Source organism: Lepidochelys kempii, chromosome 1 (genome assembly GCF_965140285.1).
Source record: "Lepidochelys kempii isolate rLepKem1 chromosome 1, rLepKem1.hap1, whole genome shotgun sequence".
NCBI classification, from domain to species: Eukaryota; Metazoa; Chordata; order Testudines; family Cheloniidae; genus Lepidochelys; species Lepidochelys kempii.
In genome coordinates this window covers 140,233,713-140,251,781 of record NC_136380.1, presented here as the reverse complement: position 1 = coordinate 140,251,781, position 18,069 = coordinate 140,233,713, and the positions used below count along the sequence as shown (strand labels likewise).

The window sequence follows — 18,069 nt, the reverse complement described above, 5'->3', positions numbered from 1 at the left end:
AGTAAACTCATGAGTTCACTGCCTTCAAACCTGAAACGAGTGTCATCCACACATGCTTCTTACTGATACCTTTGCATGCAGTACTTACAAGGTCTTCAGTGCTTCTAACTGGGACTGATCCTTCCAATGGAAAAATATTCTTAGACTTCAGTGAGAGTGGGATTAGGCCCCAATGGCCAGAACATTTTGTTGTTAAAGTAAGACTTCACAAGCTCACCTATAGGCCTTTATTACTCTACTTATCCCCTTTGTATCATACTAGTTGATTCTGCTTTTTTGCAAGCTAATTCTCTGTACAGACAAATACTGCTTCTTCTGTTAACCCTAATATCACTAAGCAGTCCCTTCTACAGTAACACTGGCCACCTATTATTCTTTCTTTTATTCTGTTTCAGAGAAAGTGTCATTTGTTGCGGTTTATGATGGCACACAATGTTCCAGAATTGTTCCACATAGATACTTCCTCCCACTGCATCAAGCTCAGTAATTTTCTTAATATCTCACACTTTGCTTTTTTGGAATGTAAACCCCTTGTACGACTGTGTTCCATGTACCCATTCCATATGATGTTCAAATCCAAGAACTTTGTCTTTGCTATGTTGAAGCATCTCGTGCGCAGTGCCACAAAGCTTCCTTATTACCATCATTTTCTTAGTCAATTCCTCTTTAATAAAATGCCCAAGTTATTTATGGAGGAAATCAGTGTTCTACTGTGATCCATACAAGACCAAAACCAGTGAAGCAGGATAATATACCACATTTTTAATTGCTTTGAAAGCTAAGATTTTTATTCTGTTATTGACCACATATTTATGCCCATGCAAGACAATAACATGTATTTTGAGTTTAAACTTAATGGATCTCCATTCTTATCATAATGAGACCTATTCAGAAAAAAAAACAACATAAGGGCAGGCTTTTCAAAAGAATTTCATTAACTATCCTAGCACACGGGGGAATCAGTAACAAGCAAACACTTTGTCTTTAAATAATAGGCTATGTATGTAAACAATAGTAAGAGAGGTAGTATTGAACTGAAATTATTAATTTATTAGCATCATGCAAAATACTAGTTTAAATGTAGAATAGTTTCTGTAGATGAGTGTTTCTCCTCTCAGTTTTCAACCTTAGGAATAGCTGGTCCAAAGGATCTCTACTTTTCCCTATCATATCCCTCATTGGAAACACCATCTGATCAATCAAGCAGGACCAGAAAGGACTTCCTTCAGAGTACATCAATTCTTCTCATCTGTGAGGACTGTTGTTGAGCCACACAAAGAAGATCACCTTAACTTCCCACAAGGTTAAAGGAGCTACACTGGCAGTGATCAAGTTCCCAATGGTCAGGCGATAAAGAAACAAGGACTGGAATCAAACAAGTTGCTAATATGGCCGTGTCCTGCTCTACCATCAGGCAACCAACCACCCCATAAGAAGGCAGTTAAAGTTTTTCATCTCTTCTCTCTCATCATTAATATCCTCCTGTGTAGCAGCTGTCCACAGTTTACAAGTGGCTGAGCAATGACTTCCCCAAACAGCACAATGCTTCTGGTTCTCCACCTCATATGTTTACCATGCTGCCTTATCAGAACGAGCAGTCCATTCTCTCTCAGACAGGCATTATGTTTCTCAGTGCAGCATAATATCACCAGCAAACATGCAAGTTCCTGACAAGAACTTCTGACACGAATTCTGCTTCTACTTGTTTTCAAATTTATTAACCACATGAAAGGCCTCTAAAAATTCATTGAAGTCAATGCTGCCATCTTTGTTGAAGTCAATGCTGCGGGCTAGGTTGTCAATGGATTCATCATCTATGTCGATTTTGAGATGAGAATTGAAGAGCTTCCATGTCTGGCGAAATTCCTCAATGGAGATCAGACCTAAAGGAGACAGAAGGGGGAAGCAGTGCACTATTCAACTCACCTGTCTCCCCTCAAAAGGGCTATCTGCCACCTACCACCTTTGGAATTTATTTGCTATATAATGACGGCTGGAGACACACATCACTTACCCACAATAACAACAAATAGATGCTTCATAGACCTGTAGTAGTAAGCAGAAATTACCCCAATGTACCTGAATGATCTTTGTCAATGATGTTAAAGATTATCTCCAGATCAGTTCTGTATCTGTACAAGGTTTCCACCAAAGCTGGTTGAACCTAAAAAGATTTTGAAATTACAATCCGTGGGCAGATCGTACCTCAATCTGATTTAGACTAACAAACAGGACAGACATTGTACCAATCTAAAAAACAAAACTAATACACAAAGCATACATTTTCAAACATTAAAAAGACTCTTTTAGCACAGCTTCCAAGCAGGGGTTTCTCTCCGGCCCTGAACAAACCGCAGTAGACAATACTTGTCTGTCTTTCAGTTGCCAGATACGTTGCCACTGGGTGGCAGTGAGAATTGTCACTGGGATAAGGAGCCTTTCACATCTATGATAAGTGATTATTAATGAAAGCGCAAATAACTTGTCGGGGTGCTGCATATTATGCTCTCAAAGACACACAACTTAAAGGTGCATATGGAAAGTGACCCGACTGTTCTTACTTTGAAAAAAAATGGAAACTTCAGCTACAGGCCATGTAGTAAGAGGACACCCTGAAACATAAATTCTTGTATCAGAGGCCCAGTCTGAGGCCTTAAGCCTGAACCAAAGTACTTCCAGGCAGTGACAAGCAAAGCTGGGCTGTGAGCCAGAGGCAGGTCCCACTCACAGAAGTTGGCAAGAAAAGGTTGTTAGAGGCACGTGCGCACACACACACACACACACGTGCTAATGAGGAGAACTTGTGCCAAGACGGTGGCAAGACAATCCATAGACGTAACAAGGAACAGGCAGGTGCATCTTAAAGACAGGGTCAAAAGGACAACATGATGGATAGATTCGTTTGAACTATGATGAGTAATCTGTCCTGCAACAGTATAAAAGTAGGTCCTAGAGCACACATCTTTGTCCAGCCTAGAGGGCAGTGGAGTATCCCGCCACTGACTGAGCTGTGTCCATTGCCAGGGAGCACAAATTCGTAATATGCCCTGTAGAGTCTATAGGGATCTATTTCCGTACTTCATCTGACAATAAACCTGGCTCAGGTTCCTTCGTACCTTACTAGAGTCTGTGGTTTTTGGGGGTTCTCTTGGGGTCTGCTGTGTTAGCTATCTGCGCAGAGCTGGGGCAGCACACAGAGGGAACACGCATGCAGCTGACTGTTATCATCATCGAACAAGAGCGGAGCACCACACCGGTAGCTACCGACAAACAAGCCAGACTTCCAAAAGGGCTCAGCACCCAAGTGCTCCTATTTAGGAAAGTTCACACTGCAAGTGAAAGCATGATTGAAGCACAGGTAGGCATACCCATGGCAGCTTTAATCTAGCTAGCACAGCTAACAATAGAAATGGAAGCACGGGCTTCAGCACAGCCTAGCAACCTGAGTATGTACCCAGGATCCCCAGCGGACTTGCGCTCAGGTGGCTAGCCCAAGTACAAGCTCATGCCACCACGTGTTCACTGCTACTGTTACTCATGCTAGCTAGATTTAAGGTATGCCTACCTGTAACCGGGCACAGACTCACCGGCCGCGGCCCCTGCTACTCATCTCAGGGAATTAGCTCACCAGCTTCTGGAGCGCCCTCTTCAGGCCGGTGTCTCGCCTTGCTGCTGGCTCCCGTGTCCCTCCCAGGACCCCGGTGCCCCTTTCACTGGGTGCTGCCCCCTGGCAGTACCCCACAGTTCTGGGTCTCTCCCTCCCAGGGGAACCCCCCACCCACTATCCCTACCTCACCTCAGTCGTAGGCTCCTGCCTGTCACCAGCTAGCCCCTGCGCCCTAGGGCAGACTGCAGTATGAGCCACTCATCACCAGCAAGGTTGGGTTTGGACCTGCTGCCTCTGCCTACGCGTGGCTGCCCCTGCAACCCCCGTACCTAATAGACCTTACCAGGCTCGCAGCCTGGGGCTTTTCTAGGCCAGAGCTCCCCAGCTCCCTTGGCCTTTCCCCAGCCCTGCACCAAACTAGGTCCTCTATTCCGGTCTCTGCAGCCAGGTCCCTCCCTCTCACAGCTAGAAAGAGGGTGTCTCTTCTGCTCCTGGCTTCCCTGGCTTTTATAAGGCCCACTGGGTCTGTTTGGGGCATGGCCCCCAGCCGCGGCTGCTCTGCCAATCAGCCCAGCTCTTCCCCTGCCCTAGCCCTCTCCCAGGGCTATCTTAAACCCCTCTGGGCCTGAGCGGGTGTCCACCCCGCTACACTACCCATACTACAATCAGACCTTCACTTAACAGTGCAGATAAATCCTTAAATCACTTTAATAAATGGAGAGATATAAAGGAGCTCACTTCTTATTTAGCACTTTTTGAAAAGCATTTTATTTAGCTTCCTACATGGAAATTGAGTATTTTGAAAATCTGGCCTCAATTGTCCAAGAAATTGTCCATCCAGCTTCCAAGAAAATGTTCCTGTAAGATTTGGATATGACTCTTTTTCTCTTACCTCTTTTATAGCTGGCTTTATTTCCAAATCATTAAAACATGAAAGATACTCGACATTTCCACCTGGAGCAAGCTGCACCAACCGAGAACGCAGAGTCCTCCATGGGAGATCCAGATGTAAAACAGATTCCACTGCTGAGGCCCATTCAGTGGCAGAAATTCTTCCTGTCAAAATGGATCATTTCATGGTTATAAATGCATGCCAAACAACACACTCTTACTAACTGCTAGCAATTTTTGTTGCTGTTTTTTTAAAGAGTTGCAGAATAGTCTAATACAAATATTCTTTGACACAAAAACTAGACAATATTGAAGTGTTTTAGTACATTTGAAATAACTGTATACTGAGCAATTACTTTATTCAAAAGGAATGTTACAGATTTGAGGTCCTGCAAACATATACTGTAGCTATATTACCATGCACAGCTGATAGGGCCACATAAGACCTAGAAAATGTGACTTGACTGTTTAGCTCTGAAATGGTGTTTACGACCTTAACATTTCGGTTATCACCTTTAAAGGACACGGCGTGAGGTAGTGTAATGAGGAAAAGATTTCTGGTGCCCAAAGATTTCAATCCCTATTCCTATGCAAATAGTCCATCCAATGTCAACCAACCACAGATTTACCTTCACTTGATGCCTCAGTGTTTGTGTTCTCTAGTGGTATTGCCCGACAGCTTCGCCCATTCTAGAGACTTGTCAGACTATATGGAGGAGGTGCCCACTCTCTGGCTTTTTACCCCTGATCTCAGTTCCACACCGACATAGCTTTCTGAAGATGTCTAGCAATGGAGGAGTTTAGAAATGCTCCCGAGGCAGAGACTGCCTTAGCACTGCTGGACTTGTGCCTGCCCAAACCCTTACTTTCATAGTTGGGGCACTTTCTATCTGTGAATTTCTTCAGCTGCCCACTTCTTCCTTAGCTGGATTTCCTCTCCTAGTATGATGCTTAAGGCCCTAAGGCCTGGACTTCAGTACCAACCCCTTCACTCATTTCACCTGGAAAGAAGCATGCACCATTGACTAACTGTCACACCTAAACCCCACCTCCCAGGAAACATGAGATGGCTTCCCACACAAATAGTAACTGGAAGCTCCCCGGATACTGAGGCAGCAAATCAGGCTGGATAATCAAAAAATTCCATACTTCACAGCTCTCCTATAACAAAGCTACACAGGGTCCAACACAATCCATCAGGCTCCTATATGAATAAGTGAACTGGTCAGGTTTCCTCCCCCCATTTTCAGAAACCTTGTGCTGAAATACAGTGAGAGGCAGCTCTGGACACTCCTGATTTGGAAGAAGCTTTTGTGCAGTTCCTAATTCCCAGGAACAAGAAACCCACTGGGCCTAAGTGGGGTAGTACAAAGTGCTATGTGTTATTCAGTGGAGGATGGCAGATTGATACTTGTCCCGAGTGCACTCAAAGGTATGGAATCTAACTGGAACAGCCTTCCAAGGGAAGCAGTGAGGGCAAAAGACATATCTGGCTTCCAGACTCAGCTTGATAAATTTATAGAAGGGATGATATGATGGGATAGCCTAATTTTGGCAATTAATTGATCTTCAGCTATTAGCGGTAAATATGCCCAATGGCTTGTGATGGGATGTTAGATGGGGTGGGATCTGAGTTACTACAGAGAATTCTTTCCTGGGTGTCTGGCTGGTGAGTCTTGCCCACATGCTCAGGGTTCAGCTGATTGCCATATTTGGGGTCGGGAAGGAATTTTCCTCCAGGGCAGATTGGTAGAGGCCCTGGGGGTTTTTCGCCTTCCTCAGCAGTGTGGGGCACGGGTCACTTGCTGGAGGATTCTCTGCACCTTGAAGTCTTTAAACCACAATTTGAGGACTTCAATAGCTCAGACATAGGTTAGGGGTTTGTTACAGGAGTGGGTGGGTGAGATTCTGTGGCCTGCGTTGTGCAGGTCAGACTAGACAATCATAATGGTCCCTTCTGATCTTAAAGTCTATGATTCTATGATTCTTTGGACAGAAAATGGAGTGGCTGATGCCTTGTCCAGGGTGAAAGGCCTCCCGGAGCCAGGGACATTCTTCAGACTGTCACCTCACTTATGGAGAATTCTGGGAGCTCATGAAACCCACACCCACCTAGCATGGCTTGGGTCCATTCGCCAGGCCTCACAAATGCAAAACCCTGAAATTCTTCACAAGACTTCCATCCAGCAGTGCACTATGATGCATCCTTGATTCCCTGGCATATTCTTCTACTCTCCCTTATACTTATATAAGCATTGGCAAAGATCCAGTAATGAAGGACAAAGCAGAAGACCATTTTCTGGACCTACTCCAATGGCATCCAACAGCAGCCTTTTGACAGGCATATTTAGGGCCTGATCCCTTTGAAGTGTTGAGCACCTCCTGTAAGGTGCTGAGGGCCCTTAGCTCCTATTGACTTCACTGGGAATTGGGGGTATTCAGTCTCTCACAGAATTAGGCTCTTCCTTTGTTTAATCATGTATTTTACAGATTGCAGTCTCCTCGGTGGATGCCATTCATGTGAAAAATATGTTGTGCTCCTGATATGTATCAAGTATTCAGACAAACGGTACTCTTGATGTACTCCAGTTTGTGGGATGTTTGTTCTATGCAGTGTTTGTATGTCTTTACATGGGAAACTATCCTACTACACAGAAGAAATAATGTTCTATTCATAATACAATCAAATAATAATACAAATCCAGATACTTAATAGCTGTTAACTAAATTTTAGAGAGAGTGCATTTTTGGTCCTATTTGATGACAATGCTGGCAACTTAATTTTAAGAGCTAATTACTTTCATCTGTGGTTGGTTTCATTACCTGTGTCATTTGGGTCATATTGTCTGAAAGCTGCAATGAGTTCTGATCTCCGGGAGTAAAGTTTCTCTCGTAATGACTTTAATGCAGACCATTCAACTACACTCACCCTATGAAGAAAACAATCAGAGTGGACAATTCAAGGATTGAAATTCTCTAGCTCTTCAAATTTTTCCATATGCAGTATTTATTGTGTACCAATCCCCTGTAACAAACAATCTCAGTTTAGGAGCCCTGCAACGAGCCCCCTAAAACAGTGACATTAAAAAACCCAAAAGAATGGTCTGAGCTTATTTGGTGGCTGAGTTATTCATGACAGACATTACACAGTCAAGTATAAGTCCTTTACATTAGCAAAGTGGACTCTAGTGTCATGCATGGCAGAATTGTTCTGACAAAATTCTTGGGCCTGATTCACACCAGTATTACTCCAGTTTTACGCCATGGCATTACACCGGTGTGAAAATGGTGTCATACAATGGCGAATCAGGCTCGACATATCCTGTACATTTGCTGTCTTATACAATTCAAATCCTTGATTCTTTTTATAGCACTGCAAATAACTCAGAACAATCAAATTAGAGCTGTTGGAACCCCTTTTATCTGTTATCACATTTGTTTTTAAATCCATTTAAAAAAAAAGAAAACCAAGTAACGTAAAGGGCTGTGCAAATACAATTAAACCTCTCTTGTAACTTCTGCCGTGAACAATTCACACATTCTGGGTTAGTATTGATACACTGTACATGGATTCACAGGCGCCGGATTCTAATTTTCCCCAGGGGTGCTCAACCCTCACTTAGCCCCAGGCCCCACTCCCACTCCACCCCTTCCCCCAAGGCCCCATCACCAACCCGTCTCTTCCCATCCCTGCTCCACCCCCACCCCGCCTCTTTCCGCCCCCTCCTCCGAGCACCCCTCGTTTCCACTCCTCCCCGCTCCATCCCAGTGACTCCCACATGCTGCAGAACAGCTGTTCAGGAGGCACTGGGAGTTGATTGGCAGGGGCCACTGGCGGCCGGGAGTGGGGGGGAGGGGTGAGCTTGGGTGGAGCACCCACGGAGTCGGCGCCTATGCCTGTATCCATTAGATGTGTTGTCCTTACTGTACCTCTGGTGAAGAGTCTGTTTGCGTGTGCATTTACTGACTTGATACTGCACAAAGCGAGGTATCAAATCAGGATTCAGTTTGAGATAAGCACCACGGTTGCTGCCATCTTCATAGTAGTTAGAGGCAGAAAAAATAGTGATAACCTGATAATAAAAGAAAAAAAGAAATCAGTGGGATTGATTAAAGCTGCTCCCTTTTTGACTGAAGTTTAAAACTGGCTTTAGAAAATTGAGACAGGTTACAAAATGAATTAAAACAAGTGTAAAACCCTAATAAATCTATAAGCCTGCCAATGGCTGCTCAACTAAACAAAATGTCAACTCTAGTCCTGCTTCAGGACTTCATTTTTTACTTTTTCCATGAGGACTTCACTTTATAAGACAAACAACATATAATTACACTTGCCACAAAGGCAACATTTCCCTGGGGTCTAAATGGTTTTGAATCTCCTTCCCTTCCTTCTAGCCATGTGTGTCAGAGAGAGAGAGGCCAAGAAGATGAAGGAAATTACTCAGATGAATTAAAGTAACATGTACGTTGATATACTTACAATACAGTGGGTCTTGACCTTTCCCACACTGGAACTCATCTCCCATTAGCAACATGAGAAGGACAGGGTGGTCATGACCTAAGTTCCCTCTAAGCTGTACGGCCACGCACCATGCTATCAAGGGCCACGCAGATGGGGAGAGGCACCCCTCCCCTGGCCCAGCCTCAGAACTTCTGTGGCCAGGAAAAGGCGCCCCTGCCCCAGTTCCAGCCTTGGAGCTTGAAGCTGCCGCAGCTGGGAAGAAGAGCCCTGGCCCCGGCCCTGGGCTTGGAGCTGCAGCAGCCAGGGAGAGATGCCTCTCCCCTTGCCCCAAGCTGCTGCGGCAAGAGAGGCCTGGGGGGAGTCCTCTCTCCCCGCCGCAGCCCCAGGGTACCCTAAACCCCTCATCCCTGGCCCCACCCCAGGGCCTGCACCCCCAGCCAGAGCCCTCACCCCCCCTGCACCCCAACCCTCTGCCCCATCCCTGAGCCCCCTTCGGCACCCTGAACCCCTCATCCCTGGCATCAACCCAAGGCCCACACCCCCAGCCAGAGCCCTCACCCCCCTGCACCCCAACCCTGTGCCACAGCTCTGAGCCCCCTCCCACATGCCGAACCCCTTGGCTCCACCCCCACCACACATCACCTCCATATTGGTGCACATAACAAAATTCATTCCGCACATGGCTGTACAAAATTAGAGGGAACATTGGTCATGACCCTCAGGTTGCAAACCCATGCAATAATGAATGTAACTCATAATAATGGACTATAGCATAGCTACAAAAAGATTATTGGAATTTTAGGCTTGAGTAACAGGAAATGACCCAGGAACATCTTCCCTCTCAATTTCCCAAAACTAGAATTTACCCAGGGTAAGATTTCAGGCACAAAAACGTAGTTCAGATTCTTTCTCTACCCTCAGTGATGCAGCTCTAACTAGCATTTGTCCTGACAAATTTCCAGTGTGCAAAAAACAAGTTGCAGAAGCACGTGCAGAAGCACGTGCAGTAAGCCCTATAATGTTTCTATTACAAAGTGCACAGTCAGTGGGCCTTTCAGTGCTTTTTTCAGAGACACAGAGACACGCTTTTTTTAAAAAATGCACTTTCCTAAGGCAGAGACAGTGTGACTTGAGTGGAGGTTTTCAGCGATTTCAAAGCACGGGTGGCTATGGCGCCATTCTTGTTGTCATTAACAAATCTCCCCTTCAAGGTGAGGGAAGTTTTGCCTAAGAAAACCTCACATGAGTACTGTGAATATTCCCAATACCCGTTTTATAGAACTCACTCTTTTTCACCAATTGACTTAGCTGATACATTTGAGGTTACTCCTATGGGGTTTTCTGTGAAGTTCACAGCAGCATTTTATTTTATACGTGACAATCTTACCTGCCCATCATGACTGATCTCATAACCTTCTTGTTTGCATTCATGAGACCTGATCAGCATCTTCAGATTATACCGTTTAAGCAGCCTGGCAGTAACATCGGGCCCAAAGTAGCAACCACCTCCTCGAGATTTGTTTGGTGTGCAGCCATTCTGGGTTTTTGGATCACTCCAAAGAATATCAGCCACCTTTGAAGAACAAACCAACACACATGATTACTGACAATTAGTACAACATTGTCAGTTTATTTAGAAATAAATACTTTATTTGGGACTTTATTTAGAAATGCTGGCTATTACAGGGGCCCTAAGCACAATAAGATACTTCTCAGGCTAGACTTCTCAGGTTTTCTTTATTTCCTTAAACTAATACATTCCTTTTGCTTGGAAAACATTTCTTTTTATTTGCGTTTATTAAACAAAAGCCATCTGAGTTGAGTTTTTAAATGTAAATCACTAGGTAGATTTTATACTGTATTTCCAAACAATTTCAGAAACTAATACACTCCAGAGAGAACAAAACACTTGCTTTTTGTTTTCTGTTGTCTTTGGAAGACTCACATTTCAAAAGAATAGTCTAATTTCTACACTAGAGTTTTATCAGTCTCCATTGTATTAGTTTAAGGACCTGCTTTCCTAAGTCACATGGGTCAGTGGCAGGAGGCAGGTTTCCTATGTTAGAAGAGAGTTGCCCACACAGAAGCCAATATAACCATCCACTTCTGCTTAAAGGAGCTGACCAAAGAGAAACTCGGAAAATATACCCCTGCCTTACAATTATTTTTTCAGATTACAAACAGCTCTGTGAATTAAAATCACAGAGTTGTCACAATTCATTAAATTATTGTACACTGAGGGCTTAATCTTGTTCTTTGGAACAAGGCAAAAATGGAGGGAAGCTGACAAAGGTAAATCCCTTCTCCCTGAACAATCAGCAGGCCCTGCATACCACAAACCCGAGGAGTTGGGATCTGTTGGGTAGGTTAGCGTCCAGCTCCCCAAGCCTGCTCGTGTGTGCACTGCAACCACAAAATAGGTGCAGTTTTTGACTGACGACTGTGAAATTACAGCCCATTGAAACTAAAAGTACCTTTTGTACTATCAGATCCTACCACACAAGGACACTCAACTGCATCAGATACTATTGAAATGGATTGAAATGTTTGCTATTGAGATATTTTGAACACTGAGAAAATATAGTACATAAAACATATTTATTTGTAGAATAAAGTGATGTGTCTTGAAGTGCATTTGAATGACCAGAGGTAGACGGTAGAGTCAGCCATAATGAAAATCGCCTTGACTGCCCAGAATGATGTCTGAAAGAAAAAGTTTTCTCTATTCATCTCAGAATCAAAACATCCTGTTTACACAAAATAAATTCCATTTGCCTATACAGATAGTTTGTTTTTAAAGAAGTCTGTATTTGGTTTCACATACTTGTTTCCATTCCTTTGCTGTTAATTCTGAAGGCACGCTCGGCATATGAACACCGCACTCTAGATACTGTGCATCTAGGAGCGGGCCAGAGCTAGCACCATCATGAAGCAGACACCTGTGCTCCCCAGCATCCAATAGATCACCGGTGTATCGTCTTCTATGGCTAGATGATGAAGGCCTGGTCATTCCTTTGACAGCAATAGCCTGCCCAGGAAGGCATCTCTTGACTCTTATTATAGGAGAGTACTCTACAAAGTCAGTTCTTTCCAGGTCATGGTTTCTCTCTGTGCTTGATTTCGGTGGTCTCAGCATAGACTTCATCTAAAAGACAGACTCATCAGTGCATATTCATTGATGCTTATATAAATCAAAAAAGTCAAAGATGCACTATATTTCATCATATGCTCCATATCTCAGCAACAACTGCTTGAAGGAAATATTAACTCATCACTACTCTGGATTTAAACTCTGAGTTTTAACTTTTCACCAAATACAGTTCTTGAACTCCCGGTAGAAACTTCAGTACCTAATTCCATTGGAAGTTAGATACCTATGTTGAAAATCTGCCCCTTTATCAATAACATTGGGGATGAAATGGTATTCACTGAGAAACATGGACCTGATTCTCCACTCTTTATTCTAGCATTACTCTGGTTTAACTCAGTTGAAATCAATGGAATAACACCAGGATAAAACGGGAGTAACCCAGTAGCGAATCAGACACTATACCCTTAAATAAACCTAAGCTCCTTGATTGTTCACCAGGGCTAGTGCTCTTCTAGAGCTGCATAGGTTGGCCTTGGCAATTCATTTTAAAACAAACCTTTTCTTGAAAGAGTCAGGCTGCTTCTTGCATATTCTTTTGAGATTCACTTGCACTAGCTCATTTTTTTAGCCAAAAAAGTGTGTGTATTAAACAATTTATTAAAGAAAAAGAAAATTGATTCTACTACTACCATAATTTTCTTCCACAGAGTCCTAAATATCTGAGCCGAAGCTGTCTTTCCCCATGGTCTTGATCAACATCCAAACAGTTGTTATCTACCTAAGGCACTGACTCAAAAATATAAGTGGGGATTGTGTAGCGTGCCAAAAAATAATAGCTAGATATAGAAACTGCTTCTGGCAGCAAATTGTGCCAGGTATCAGTTTGGAATACCACAAATGCCAGTGCATTTGGAATCCGGCTCACAAATGTCTGATTCTTACTGAAGTATTTCAGTACTCTCCTGCAGAGGTGATTTCACACGTTAATTATGCGTTGCATAGCAGCTGCATTAATATCTGCAAATAACAGGCCAAGCATAGACTTGGTGTTAGTAACTTCCACTGTTTTCAGCAGGAGTTGCACCTGCTTAATCTCAGGGCCGAATTTGACCTCTTGTCTTCTGAACTTGTTTCAGTTATGAAAAGTGGAATTTTGGCTGCCTCTGGGTCTGATCCTGAAACAGGATCCAAATAGGCAGAGATTTTTGACTTCTGTGGGATTTCACCCAGCTGCAAAGTAGCTCCATGCAGGCCGAGGAGTTCTGCTTGCACAGATCAGATTGTAGGGCTGGGGCCCCAGTGCACAACTATCACTAAAGGAAAGTTGAACTGGATTAAAAAGGAGGAAATTCACACACTGATGGATTTCCTAGTTCTCCTGAAACTTCTGCAAGTTGTTAAAATAAGGTAATTTTCATATTTTCTAGACAAACATATGGTCTTACTATATAGTGGGTCAGATGCTCAGGTGGTGTAAATTGGTGTAGCTCCACTTATCTCAGTGGATCTACACTCATTTACACCAGCTGAAGATTTGGCTCAAATGTCCATTGGCACCATTCACCACAAATGTTTCCTTCTGAAGAAGTCATTGTCTCTATTTTGCTGTATTTTCTTTAGGTAGTATCTACTGTCTTCTCTAAATCTATAAAATGCTTAGATAACTTTACCTTAATATTTTTACTAGTAAACACTTTCAGAGATCACAAACAGAATAAAGGTAACTCTACAGTAGTACAGTCTCTTACCTTATTTCTCTTAAATAAATTCAGGAAATCCAAATCAGTGGTGTCTGATATTCCTCCATGTACGATTAGTACTTTGCTGTCAATTACAGTGGCAAGGGGAAGCCAGCTATAAACATCTTGCAGAAGATTTAAAATTTTTTTGCCATGGGACTGTAAAATATATTATTTTATTAGATATCATTCTTGAAAGTCACTGGTGCTTATCACAACAAGTAAATAATGTGGAAGTTTCTTTTGACCTTATTGTTTTGCTTGGACTTCAATAATCTGTATGAACAATTATGCCCATTGGTTTAACCCAGAAATATAATATGAATATATACATTCCAAAATTTACCTTCAGGACTGTTTGATTCTGCCTTGATCGTTTTGTTACTCTTTCAGCGTCATTTTTTCTGATGTTTATTGTTTGGCTTCATAAACTTTTCCTATTTTACTTCATACATCTCTGTACATAAGTAAAACTAACTGTTCAAATTCTAATCTCACTGTTACACTTGTATAAATGCAAAATAATTCCATTGATCTTGATGGAATTACTCTGTATTTACACTACATTCTTGAGAGCAAATCTTCTTGTTAACACACACTTCAGTCAGCACATGTTGGAAGCAAATAAGGGGGGAGAAAAGATATCTTACCCGGTACTTCTTCATAACTTCTTTTGTGAAGCCATATCTGAAAAAACAAAGACAGCATCACAAACTGGCTTTCTGCATGATCACTTTTCACTATAACCCGGCAATAGTTTCTATGATTCATGTGAAACATTACTTCTGCCATTATAGCTAGTGCATACACTCTAAATCGTCAACAATAATAATTACAAAAAAATGAAAACTACAGTAACTTCTAGGAATTCTCCATTCCCTCTTTCCTCTTCCACCCCCACAACTTTTCCAGACATTTTCCTGATTTAACAATATACACAAATGGCTTTCCTCTACTCTGATTCATTTGCTTGAGAATGAGTTTTGACCATTATACAATGTTAATGGAGCCAAAACTTCCTGGGCAGAAACAGAACCTAGAGCAAAAGGAATTGGTGGGCTCTTGCCCATTAGCAAAAGAGAAATTTCATGCAATTCTTTTGCCTTACGGATTTTCAAAGGCACTTAAGTGACTTCAGAGCACAAGTCCCAGTGAAAGTCAATGGGAATTGTCCTCTTAAATCATTTACGTTCTTTCCAAAAGCTCGCCCACCATGTCCGTGCTTCACAAAGGGCAGGATTCTGATCTTCCATTGGTTTTATATGATTGTAACTCCTGATTTCAGTGGAATGAAGTCCTAGTGTCCAAAGCCCCACATCTCTCAGCCTTCAAATTAGCCAATGTGTGATACAACCACTCAAAATATGTGACAAATGACCATAATCGGAACATCTTAGCTTTCTTGCACATCGCACCATAATTGACAGGTTTATGTTTTTTCACTATAAACTCCATTTTTAAGGACATTGTCTCACTGTGTGAATTAAACAAACCAGTTTTGTAAAAAACAACCCTGGGAAAATAAATGTCATTATTTGCAACCATAAGGATCCTCTCCCATGGAACATCAACAAGGTTTGAATTCTGAACCCGAGCTCCCCGCATAGCTCTCTACTACTTGAGCAAAGAGAGTAATTTCCCCTCTATGTAATGATCACAAGAGGGGGATACAACTCATCTCTTACTATTTGGTCAGGCAACTATTTGCTAGACAGCAGTAGAATGATGGGGATCAGGATTGCTGGGTTCTCTTCCTGTGCCTGGGAGAAGCGTTGTCCAGCGGTGAGCCCCGGGGGTACAATCAGGATAGCTACTAACGTTGCTTTGGCATATTTTTTTTCCTGAGATGCAATTTGGCTGAATGGATGAGACTTGGGTCTGCCCACAGCCTTAGCTTTTCCCGAGATCACTTTGTGCAGCCTTTCAATTAACTTATTTGTACAATGAAGGAAGTCTCTGATGCTGAGAAACAGCAGTCAGTAGAGGTGGGATTTTAGCTCATGGTCTCCTGGCTCCTATCTTCGTGCATTTCTCCTGGTGTTACAACGTATTTGGACAGGGAGCATCACTTGTTTGGTGATGGAACACCACCTGCCTTATCAGTGCTGTGGAACAGGCAACCCGATTCAAACAAAATATGGATTGTGCCTCAAAATCTCATATACCTGAAAGCTCTGCAAAGTTGATTGACTTCAGTGGGCTGCGAATTGGTCCCTGAGTGAGAAATGAATCAGATCCACGTTTAAGGGGGTTAGTAGAAATATCCCTTCCCCCTGCTAAATTAAGATGCAGAATTAACATCTGAGTGCCCAATAAAATACTTGTTTCTGTATGAGACAAACCTGTGGCAACTAGATTCATCATAACCATAGCAAAAGGATCAAAAAGGCATTCAACTCAGTGACATTTGCATGGAAAAAGAACAGAAGAAAATGTTACCTCAGATTCATGATATGGTCTTCATGGTTCCCTCTGTTCAAGTGTAAATGGTTGGGGTAGACAAGAAGAAAGGCAAACAGGATAATAAGTATTTCAACAGAATTTTTCCCCCGATCCACAAAATCTCCATTAAAAAGGTAAGGGTTTTCTTCTGAAGGCAGGCCATTCTGCAGAAGGAAACAAAACAAGCAAAGTTGGTGAGGCAATGTATTTAACAGGCATAGACTAAAATGAATTTCCAAAAACAAAGGCTAGAGGTTTTCAGATTGTATGTCATGTTATGGTTGTTTTTATAATATGAAAAAGTGGAGCTGCAAGCAACACAGGTTATATTGCTAGGTCATCTACATAACACATGGATTTAGAGAGAGAGTGCTGTCACATTGTTCTCTCCTCTTTAGGACAGAGGTCCCCACACTGTGATCTTTGGACTACTGGAGGTTTGCAAAGCACTTGCTGATGACTCATGGAAATCTGACGCCTCACATGGTGCTAACTCTAAGCCTTGCTTCCACCTGCTAAATTATATTAAAAAGGAGCAATCAAATCATTACTCTCCTAATGTAATATTATTTTCCCATAAATGCCATTGCTGCAGGGAAGTGATACAATTGCAAATGGTGGGGAGGAGGTCTGTTCGATGTGAATGGGAGGCGAGGTGCCCATGGGACACTCTACTGTTAAGAGAGAAAAAGTCTGAGAAGCCTGGGGTTAGCATACTCAAGAAGAAAGCTACGATCTGAAAAGTTCTCAGACTCAGGGGACAAGGGATCTGGGATTTGTAGGTATCATAATAATCCACACTTCATAGTTCAGAAGATATAAGGCAATTCATTTTTATGAATGACAATTTAGAGATATACCTTAGTGAATCTATTGTACTATGTTTTACCTGCATTGGTTGTCAACATACCAGTGGCTACTGTCAGCTTACAGGAAGCATGACGTCAATGTTTATATCTCCATCATTTCTAAGGGGTATGAATGTTAGAACTGTTTATTCCACTTCTGACTTGCTATAGAGATTACCCTGCCAGAAAGAAACCTGCTAGACATTGGCATACAGACTCATTACTGACAGATCATCACCATACACTTTAACACAGTCCAACTCCAATACTGTGAAGTCACCCAAAACATTACATCCCCGGGGCACAGCACAAGTTACTCAGCATTTCTTGGGCAGCTATGAGATTCCTTGACAAAGTGCCTCCCAATTGACTTCATTCTGGGGGAGTGAAATGGGACACTGATGGGGCCCACTATTGTATGCAAATTGGTGGCCTAAGGCCTGATCCAAAGCCTAATGAAGTAACAGGGCATCTTTCCATTGATTTCAGTGGGTTTGGATCAGGCGTCCGATGATTGCTGTTTGCCCTGCTATTAAAAGACAGCAGTATTTGATTTCTCATTCTGGTCTCTCAATCCTCTGGAGAGCACAGGCTGGGAATGTTGCAAAAGCAGCATGCTCATCCCCTGCAGCAACTTCCCTCTAATTCAGGCAGTTTCTGAATTAAAGGTCACAAAAAGGACTGTAACTATGAGAGTCTGAAAACGAAGTGAATTAAAGTAGGTTTCAGAGTAGCAGCCGTGTTAGTCTGTATTCACAAAAAGAAAAGGAGTACTTGTGGCACCTTAGAGACTAACCAATTTATTTGAGCATAAGCTTTTGTGAGCTACAACTCACTTCATCTGATGCATTCAGTGGGAAATACAGTGGGGAGATTTATATACACAGAGAACATGAAACAATGGGTGTTACCATGCACACTGTAAGGAGAGTGATCACTTAAGATGAGCTATTTCCAGCAGGGGAGCTGTGGGGGGGGGGAACCTTTTG

At 42.7% G+C, this 18,069-nt stretch overlaps 1 protein-coding gene across 1 annotated transcript in view; it reads right to left on the bottom strand.

Moving 5' to 3' along the window:
• Positions 1–556: 556 nt before the first annotated feature.
• The window catches only part of PPEF1 (protein phosphatase with EF-hand domain 1), a 56,713-nt gene continuing 39,200 nt past the window's right edge, over positions 557–18,069 (bottom strand). Inside the window, exons 8-17 of the mRNA XM_073328038.1 lie at positions 16,230–16,396; positions 14,441–14,477; positions 13,800–13,949; positions 11,785–12,105; positions 10,348–10,533; positions 8,429–8,571; positions 7,322–7,428; positions 4,500–4,663; positions 2,080–2,164; positions 557–1,883 (exon numbers count right to left, since the gene is read on the bottom strand). Of these exons, the coding sequence (XP_073184139.1) occupies positions 1,699–1,883; positions 2,080–2,164; positions 4,500–4,663; positions 7,322–7,428; positions 8,429–8,571; positions 10,348–10,533; positions 11,785–12,105; positions 13,800–13,949; positions 14,441–14,477; positions 16,230–16,396 (1,545 nt within the window). The 3' untranslated portion in view covers positions 557–1,698. The remainder of the gene's footprint in view (positions 1,884–2,079; positions 2,165–4,499; positions 4,664–7,321; positions 7,429–8,428; positions 8,572–10,347; positions 10,534–11,784; positions 12,106–13,799; positions 13,950–14,440; positions 14,478–16,229; positions 16,397–18,069) is intronic.